The sequence below is a fragment of the Silurus aristotelis genome (genome assembly GCF_946808225.1).
Source record: "Silurus aristotelis genome assembly, chromosome: 22".
Classification (NCBI taxonomy): domain Eukaryota; kingdom Metazoa; phylum Chordata; class Actinopteri; order Siluriformes; family Siluridae; genus Silurus; species Silurus aristotelis.
This window is the reverse complement of record NC_139595.1, coordinates 17,445,786-17,455,855: the sequence shown is the minus strand read 5'-3', so window position 1 is coordinate 17,455,855 and position 10,070 is coordinate 17,445,786. Positions and strand designations below refer to the sequence as shown.

At 39.9% G+C, this 10,070-nt stretch overlaps 1 protein-coding gene across 4 annotated transcripts in view; it reads left to right on the top strand.

Moving 5' to 3' along the window:
• The window catches only part of LOC310717500 (nuclear factor of activated T-cells, cytoplasmic 1-like), a 64,591-nt gene that overhangs the window by 36,402 nt on the left and 18,119 nt on the right, over positions 1 to 10,070 (top strand). For 2 of the 4 annotated variants that reach the window (XM_083525639.1, XM_083525640.1), the window contains exons 8-9: positions 119 to 251; positions 6,575 to 7,183. In XM_083525639.1, coding sequence (XP_083381765.1) covers positions 119 to 251; positions 6,575 to 7,183 — 742 coding nt within the window. The remainder of the gene's footprint in view (positions 1 to 118; positions 252 to 6,574; positions 7,184 to 10,070) is intronic. The other 2 variants (XM_083525641.1, XM_083525642.1) reach the window with 1 other exon arrangement.

The window sequence follows — 10,070 nt, the reverse complement described above, 5'->3', positions numbered from 1 at the left end:
AGTGAAAGTAAGAAAGGCTATAATTCGCATTCGCTGTTCATCCTTTCAAACAAAACACTTTTATTTCACTTCACTTCATTTTATAATGAATATAAACTGTAAATTTTTGTCATAACAGACTTCGCTGGTGGTGGAGATCCCTCCTTATCGCAATCAGAGGATATCCAGCGCTGTGCCTGTTAGCTTCTACGTCTGCAATGGCAAGAGGAAGAGGAGCCAGTATCAGCGCTTTACCTACCTGCCATGCAACGGTAAAAAATTCAAACCCATACATTTCTTCTTTTTCCTGATTCCTTCTCTTGTCATTCCTTGGTTTAGCACCCTTGTCATCCGAACCAAGTTTCCGAGACTCTAGAACTTCACTTTATTTTGTAAGATTGCTCTTTATTTTCTTTCTACTGAGGTAGAAGATTCTGGAAACATTATGTGATTGCACTGTACACATTCCAAATGCACACATTTTATGACTGCAGTGCTAAACAGTAAAAAAATGGATTTAATGTTTTTTTTTCCCTGTGTGTAATTGTGCGTACTTGTGCGTGTGTGTGTGTGTGTGTGTGTGACGGCGTAAATGAGAGAGAAGGCCAACAAAGCTTGTCATCACTTCCTGCTGAGCTCGTGTGAATTGCTCCAGCTACCACTTCAAGCACAATTGCGGTTGTTGATGTTTCTCATAAAGAACGTCTCACGCACGCTATAGTGTAGGGCATGAAAAAAAGTATACACACACACAGACACACACACACACACACACACACACACACACACACACACATATGAAAGCCACTAAGTGTGAAAACCGCCTCTAAAATTAGCTGCACATTCTTTAAAAAGCGGAAGGACGACACAAACAGGCTGCGGTCTGTGGGAGGTATTGAAAATAACCATCACTTTCCATTCATCTGACGTACTATACGTCCTGTAAACACAAATCAAATATGCGTGGCAACATGCTAACAGATCCAACCATGACCATGATACTATTCTGATCAAGGCCAGGATCTTTTAGTGACAAACTCAACGTCATTCAGGACAGTTTGTCTTGATACATATTTAGTGGCACGTACAATACGCGTTACTGCTCGATGATAACTCGAGTTACTGCATATTTATTGCATGCACAGATGTGTTTTATTCAAAGCGACATAAAATTTGACGAGCTAGGGATTTTAAAGGTTAAGAGCCAGGTTTTTTTGGGGCTAGCACAGTTTAGCCAATGCTATGACTAATAAGTTTCCACAGACAGACAGTGGGTTAGTGGGACCTCAGGAGTGACCAGAAGGTCAGGCGTTCCGCCGTCGGACTCCAACTTTCCTAAAAAGGATTCCTTTCATTGTGCTATTCCTCAGTTGGTCTGTCGCGTGAGCGTGTCTGATTCTGGCTAAATTCATAACTTTAAAACCAGAGGTTAAATCACAGTCAGACAAACAGAAAATCCAGACGTGTAAAGCAGGCAAGATCAGGAGGCCTGTGTGTAGCCTAGGAAACACACAGAGAGGATATTGGAACAAATTCAGTGAGCACCCACAATATGACAAACAAATGTTAATACCATAATGCATATACCATTTATTCGTTTGTCTTCAGTACTGTTTTTAACAAGAGGCATGTATGGGAACATCAAGCCATCACAGGGCATCACAGGGCATCAAACTTATTTTGAAAAGTTGCACAACTTTAGGGAACCAATCAGGACGAAAAACAGAAGCCAACAAACACTCTTACTCGCTGCCTAGCACTCCTACTCGAGACAGTATGTAAAATAAATGTATGCAATTCATAAACCATGATTTTGTGTGTGTGTGTGTGTGTGTGTGTGTGTGTGTGTGTGTGTGTGTGTGTGTGTGTGTGTGTGTGTGCATGTGTGTGAACAAACAGGATTTCCTGCCTCTTCTTATGCACAAGGTTGAGTGCAAAAGTTTTCACACTCCATGCCTGGGTTGTTAAGTTGAAAAAAAAAAAAAAAAAAAAAAAAAAAAAAAATATATATATATATATATATATTAGAGTTTATTTGCAAAAAAAAAGTAATTAAATTCCAATTTGCTACATGAATTAAGCATTCAGCCATTAACTGATTTTTAAATAAATGATAAATAATTTTATAAACAAATATGTATTATATTTTTGTAAAATATTATTTATCCATTTATTTATTTATTTGTGTGCGTTTTATATATATATATATATATATATATATATATATATATATATATATATATATATATATATATATATATATATATATATATATATATATATATACATGAATGATTTTTTTATTTAATTTATTTTACTTGAGATGATTCATTATCTGTAACACTGAACAAACAAAATGTCTTGTTTTCTTTCTTTTCTTCATTCTATTATTGTGGAAAGCAAACCATTCCTCCCAAATGTATGTAAGTCCTAATTTTTCTGTACCACTTTAGATCAACAATCATTTCTGCTTCACAAATCTGATCAAACTTACATAACAATTCCTGTGTTGAAGTTTACATCACATCGCTCAGTTCTGAGCGACTAAGGGATTTCCCCCTTTGCAAAAAGATTATGAACATGACGGAAAAATAACACTCGGACTCTGTTCACACTTTGTTCCATTTTATCAAGATTAACACTTTTGGACCTTTTTTTTATTTTATCTCAGCTCTATCTGCCATGTTTAACCTCTACTTATGCCTGTGTCAGTGTGTGTGTGTGTGTGTGTGTGTGTGTGTGTGTGTGTGTGTGTGTGTGTGTGTGTGTGTGTGTGTGTGTGTGTGTTTATGATGCTTGACTCGCTCACTGCTGTATATAGAAGAAGAAGAACTATATTTTCTCACCTCATTTACTGTTAAATATGTTTTTTTTATTAGGTGGTATAATGTCTGGCAGTTTCTTTGAAATGGGTTTCATATATTTTATTATAAAAATGCTCCAGAATGGTATAAAAATGAAATATAGGAGAGATAAATTCAATACTGTAAAACTCTCACTTTCCATGCATGAAAGAAGTATTAGGAATGTGGGTTTTGTGTGTATGCCCATGTGTGTGTGTGTGTTTGAATTGGCTAAATCAGTATGTGTGTGTGTGTGTGTGTGTGTGTGTGTGTGTGTGTGTGTGTGTGCGAGTGCAGTTCGCTTGCTCCCGATGTGAGCGTCACTTTTCCAATCACACTTCCAGCAACTCTCTCGTGTGCGAAGTCGTGACGCAGCGTCTTGTTCACGTCTTCCAAATAAGACACATTCTCTCTAACCACATAAAACACAGGGCAAAAAAAAAAGGCTGGAACAGAGGAAAGCCCACTTCAGCCGTCGCTTCTCGGAATCCCTTTTATTTTTAACAAGCACAACAACGATTCCTTCACAATATCAACTTCTATTAATAGCCCAAACAGCAGCAGCCTCTACAGTTCAGCATGGACTTGTTCGAAGGCTGGTGTTTATTACAAGGGCAGTGCACCTTAGGTTTACTGTATTTAAGTTGTGACTATAATTGGAACAATATTATAAAAAAAAGAGGGGGGGGTGTTCCTAAAAAAAACTTTTATTACTCGAATATAAATCACAGAGATGATGTTGAGGTCATTTTAAAATGAGGAAAAAAGGGGGTTTGTGCAGTCGTGGAGAAGACGTTTGGGAAAGTATAGAAATGAAAGGAAATCTGGGAAAGTCTGGAGAAGTCAGAGAAGGTTCCAGACATTCAGTTTGCATGGAAAACTCTAAAATGAAAATCTTTTATCAGTTTAGAGATTTTACAGAATTATCCAAATATATATATATATATATATATATAAATGCTTTATAAAAATCAGCAATATATAATTCAACAATTCAGTTTATCTAAATAAAAGTCAGTATATACAGTATATAAATGCTTTATTACAAATTTTACAATATTTTTTAAAAAATTGCTATTTTATTTGTTTATTTATTTATTTATTTATTTATTTATTTATTTATTTGGCCTTGAACTGTAATGAAAATTTTATGGATTTTTTTTTTCTTAAAAAAAAAAAAAAAAAAAAGGAAAGAATTTATCAGATAAAAATGATAATAAACAGAATGCAATTGTATTCCCTTACACATGCATATATGTTTTTTCTATGAATATTATAAGTGGTATAATAACTAAAATAAAGATAGGAAACATTAGCTATATTAAAAAAAATTTTATGAAATGACCATGGCCTTCAATGGGACGTCTGTGAACAGAGAACAGAACACAGAGCTTAAACTCAAACACATGACATGTCAGTGGAAGCTTGTTGACCTCTCGTTGTGCAACTCTTCAGATGTTTCAGCCAGTTGTGGCTTTCTCCAGCAACCAAAACATGACTAAGTACCATAAAACCAACTCTCTGTGTGTGGCATAACACCCAGAACACAACACACACTCACAGGGTCCATTTTTCCAGGACCAAACTGACCGTCTCATATATAGAGTACAGTGTCCACTTTGTCTATTCACAGAGGACAGCAGGACAGACGTTTTTCCTGCAGACGGCAAGCAAAAAAACAAAAATTTAAAGACACGTCTCCTTTATTTCACCTTGATGATCTTTCAAAATCGAGACATTCTGTCGCGTACGAGGCGCGTAAGTTGCAGTCCAAGTACAGGGACTGATAGTTTGCCAGTTTTGAGGGAACATGCTGGTTGTCGTGATTGTGTGGAACTGGAACTAGCGCTGGCAGGGCAGGAGTTGGCACGGTTTTGGGCCGGTGACAGACACAACCAACTGGTCCATATTGGCCACCAGATTGCTCCTGCCAGGGGGCTTGTAATTATGACTAGGCTCTCGTGACGTAATTAAGAGTCACCTGTGTCACACGGAGACTCCTTCGTCCTTTCCTTCTGTCTCAAACTGCAAAACTGTCAGACTGCATAAGTATTTCAGTTATTTGCTAGTACTTTTAAACACATTATACGCTCACGTTTTACACATTTTATGCTCATAAATAACAATATATTAAAATATAAATATATATGAACAAATACTTTGTGGCCACAGATCATTTTTTTTACATTTGGCTGATGCCTTTATCATAAAAATAAATATAGGATGGTAATGAAAGAAAAGTAGATCTTTGACTATGCATAGTCTATGCGCAGTTTTAGTTCGTGATCGGATTCAAATATTAAGACTGTACAAGAACTCTGTAAAAGAACAGAGGGGCTGGTTTCTTTAAAGGAGATTAAGTGCTGGCCTTGGGTTTGATTTGAAATACAATTAGCCCTGAAATTGGTTTTATTAACACCAGATATTGATCAGATTTAAATACTTTTCTCCACCAATCTACTGAATTGAATGAAACTACCCAAGTTGATTCTTTTCGGTGTTTTGACCACCATGGACATTTTGCCATTGCATTTTTTCTGCGGTGTATTGCATACTGTTGAGTATGCCAGTCCTCCGTAAAAAAGCAAGAAAAATGAACATATTATATCCCAAGGTGACTTAAGGCGAAGGAGGCTCACTCCAGATGCACCAAACAACAGCAAGGCCAGGGCTGGTAGGTGTAGTCTCCAGAGGAAGTGCTTAGGGAGAGCTGGAAATCATGGGAGCAGCTGACTCGCACCAGGCAGGGTGTCCGGGGACGCCCACAGCACTCCCACGCCACTTAGAGCAGACAGCAATGACGTAAATCCGTGGAGCGCTGGGGATCACGGGTGTGAAAGAACCGTTTCGTTAAAAAAAAAAACTAACAACCGAGGCACAAGATAGTCTTGCTCAGGTTTATTAGAGATGTTGCCTAGCCAAGTTGACTTCGGTATGCTTTTAAGGTTTCTACATTCTGATATCTGGGGATAATAAGTAACAATGTTAATCTGTCCATCATTTTTCACATTTAGTAGTCCAGTGTGGAGCAAAAAGCTCATTAAATTCTCAGGCATAGTGCAGAAAGTTGTCTGTGTCATTTTTCACTCACTGAAACTATTATTTAAGTCGTTCCGTTTTGTTTACGGAGTGGAAATGCGGAAATATGTCAGCCTTAAAACCAAAAATTAATGTGCAAGTTAGAAATAATAGCCTGCATTCAAGTGAAACAGTGTACTGTGGAAACAAATAAGAGGTTATCAGATTTGAAGTGGTTGTGCAGTGGACCTCCTTCAGCTTTCTTTCTCCCAAGTCTCGGTAACCACATGCTGAGCAGACTCACTCAATCAGCTCTAAGTGCCTAATCAAAAGTAAATCATTTTCATTTTTTCATTCATTATTTTTTTCTTCTCTTTTAAGACATTTGGTTATGCAAAGTAGAGCCCATGGGATCTAAAAGTAATGCAGCAGCTTTCAATGCATTTTTGAATCTCACATTAGAGCTGGAGACCAGTCTAAAGAGAATTTCAGTATTAGGGCCAGCTGTGAAGTTATCCCTGATGACTCACTGTTTCTTCTTTGCTGTTTTGTGTCCTGTGTTATAACAGTAGAGCTCTCCAGCTCTCATTCTGAACAGTTGATTTGGTTTTAGATGGTATCCTTTTCACACTTGCCATCTTTCCTACTTACTCACTTCTATGGTTTTTCCTTTAGCTACTTACTTACTTGTCCAAGGTCTTGCTCACTTTGCCCGTCCCCCCTTTCTCTTGCAGTTCCGATGATAAAGACAGAGCCGGCTGATGACTATGAGTCTCGGATGTCCATACACACAAATCCCTACTTCAGCCAGCAGAGACTGCCTACCATGATGCCTTTGGAAGACCCAGAGCCCTGCATGGTGGCCAGTTATGCCCCCTGTGCACCTCGCCCCACTCCCATGCTATGCTCTACCCCTAGCTCTAGCCCTAAGCTTCAAGACCTGTCACCTGTACCCTATCCTAAGTGCCTGAGCAACAGCCCTACACAATCCACCATGTCTGGAGGTATGGCATCCATGCAGGATCCTTCTAGCCACCACGGGCTGGCACTGCCTAGCTCTCCTGACCCTAGCTCTCTTGGCATACACCCCCCTCAGGGTAGTCCACACCTTGGCAGCCCCTCATACCACCCCCTCTACCCCAACAGTAGTCCCTCTTCCTCTCCAACCTCTCATCCCTCAACGCCTGGGGCTACAGCTGAAAGTCCTTATCTGGTCACCTTTAGTTCCGCCCAGCCCAGAGGAAGCCCACCTACACTGTTAGCAGACGATCATGCTTCTTCTGCATTGCCTGTTACCATCAAACAAGAACCGCAAGAGCTCGACCAAATGTATCTGGATGATGGTAGGTTACAAAACCATAATTCTTCTATCATAAACATGTCATCTATATTGGCAGAAAAGTGATTCTTAAACCAAAAGTGAGGACCTGCGTAATGTGACACCTCTTGCTAAGGGGTAAACCAAATAGAGGGTTTAGTCTAGCACAGACCTCTACAGGAGATGCCAACAAACCTAAAGTTTGGTGTGGTGTGGTAATGTTTGGCTTACCAAGTGGTAAAAGAAAGTCTTTGCTGTCTCATATACCCATAAAGTACAGTGAACATTTGAAAAATATCCCAGCACGATAGGAAGTTGGGGGCAGCCAAGTTAAGGAGTTGAGCTACAGATGTATTAGTTTGTTGGCTGAACTAGTTTAGAATCAATAATTTAGCAAAGCAATATTCTTCAAGATTTACTACATTCAATGAATTAGTAGCTAGGATAACTATCTTACATGAAAAAACACATCAGACAAGTCCTATCCTGAATGTGTTTTCTTTAGAGTGTTCTTTGTCTCCTAGTTTGGCTTAATGATCTTTGCTATCTGTGTCCTATCAGATATTTCTTTCTGAAATTTCCACCATTACTTGTGAAGAGTTTGCAGATTCAAACCAAATTGTGCTTTTAGATTGAAATGAGCTCTAATTTTATTCAAATTCCCAAATATCCCTACATCATGATAAGCTCCTGTTGGTGATCAAACTGGGGTGCAAGAGATTTAAAAAAGAACTGGTGTTGTATTCACATGTAAGCATTTGTTGTTTACCACACAAATCTTACCCATTCCCATAGTGGAATATATTAAAACCTGTTACACATTGTTTATTTGGTCTCCACCAGCTGCAGGTGGATCGACACGTGTGTGTACGTAGATAGGGGAGTTGCGAATACACCCGTTAACGCGACAGCAGTAAATTGGCACAGCGGGATTTCAAACAATCTGTCCAAACACGCCGGGGTCAGGGGTCTGGCTGGGAGCGGCCGAGCGAAAACAGAGGCACACGTGCCGCGAGCCCAGACTGTTGACACGAGCCCTAATGAAGGAAACAAAACAATGGGTAGGGGTTTCCTGAGGCCACCGTTTTTTTTCCAGAATTGGATTTGTGGGCCCTTGTTTTCTCTCAGCCTCCCTGTGGAGCTTCCCAGCTTTGAGTTGGCGTCATCAAGGGAGCTTGGGGGGCCTTGGGGGGCCCCCTGGCACCTTGCCCATCAAGGCTCAAGAGGCCATCAAATGTTTGGCCGTGAGATCTCCCGGTATTTCTCACATAATTACCTGAGATCTCCCACCCACCTCCCTCACCCCCACCTCCTCCCTCACCCCCACCCTTAGACATCTGCAGCCACTGGCTTTTTACTAAATATGAGGGCATTTCATTTGAGCTAAACTGGGAACTACAGTTTACTGTAGGTGGGGGAAGGTCATCAAGCTGGACAAACATATGTAGAACATTTACATTTGTAAACATATGTCCAAATCTGGCAAAATGTTTCTAGCTATAAAGCTTTTGATTTGTATTCATTTATTTGTATTTTTTCCTATTAGATTTAAGTTGGCATTATGTATTCGCTCCTGTAGAGTATGGGTTACTGGATAAGACATCAGACTTGCTTAACAAAATCATGGGCCTCTTTAATTCACCTCACAATCCACCACAGATTTTACATCCAGTACCAGGTGAAAATGAAAGAAAGCTCTAACACAATATTTTCTCGAAACAACATAATATTGGTTTATATGGGAATTCAGTGGTTCCAGCACTAGTCATAAACAACATCCTTTCATTTTTAATAGTAAAAGAAGTGAAAGGAAGATTAGAGCTGCCTGTTAGTGTGTATGTGTGTGTGTGTGTGTGTGTGTGTGTGTGTGTGTGTGTGTGTGTGTGTTTGTACTTCTGCTTGTGTGGGTGGGGGGTATTTAGGGGCTGAGCAGAAATTGAGTTAGAGCGTAGCTTTCACTAAATCTGTCATCACCACATCCTTAGCTCATAAATAAACAGCACGGAGGGAGCCGAGGTCATCTATTTGTCATCAGCCCTGTTAATGACTTCAAACATGGTCAGATGTGACACTTTGAAAGTCATGTCAATTCACACTCAGCTAGAGTTTATCATCTGCCGGCATCAGGCTGATCCATGCTGATATTCTTTACGTGGCAGGAAACAAGAAGAAATTGAATAACCTCGCGGATATCGAATGTAACTTCATCACGTGTAAAGTCCGTAATGCCAAAGGACATATTTATTCGTGTGTTGTGAGCTACAGTGGCATTAAGCGAATAGAGCTGAAACTTTAGCTCGGTTCAATATGCTATGAAAGGCCGTTATTGGATCGTTTTACCTAATATGACTCGGCTCAATGTGAAAGTATTCCGGATTTCCACTTAAAAAAAAAACACCCATAACCTCATTTTCTACGTTTCACCCTGTACCTCATCTTCGGTCGCTTCGCCTCCAAATGCATTCGGCCTGCGATTACGCTTGCATTAAGTGAGCTGCAGGAAGGCGTATCGATCGGCCAGGGGGCCTCCAGATCTCGCCTCGTAAAAAAAAGAAAAAAATAGAAAGAAAAAGCTCGATCGGGGCCGCCATATTGCACGCTCTAATGCTTGAATAAGCGTCTGTGGTTAGCTGCTGGAGTCCCGGTAAGTGTGTGGTGGTAACTGCATCCTCTGAAGGAATCTGCTCGCTCTCCCTTGCTTTCAAACGAGAAATGAAATAAACAATGCTGGTGCGGCGGTTCAGACCGACGCTCTGAACCCCCTCCTTTGGGCTCATTAGACCTCCTGGCAAGTGAACCCCCGAGAAATTAGTCTACTTCTCAACAGCTGGATTTAAGTCTAGCAAGGGAATCTGAGGTAGTGTGGTGTGTGTGTGTTTGTGTGTGTGTGTGTGTGTGTGTGTGTGTGTTTG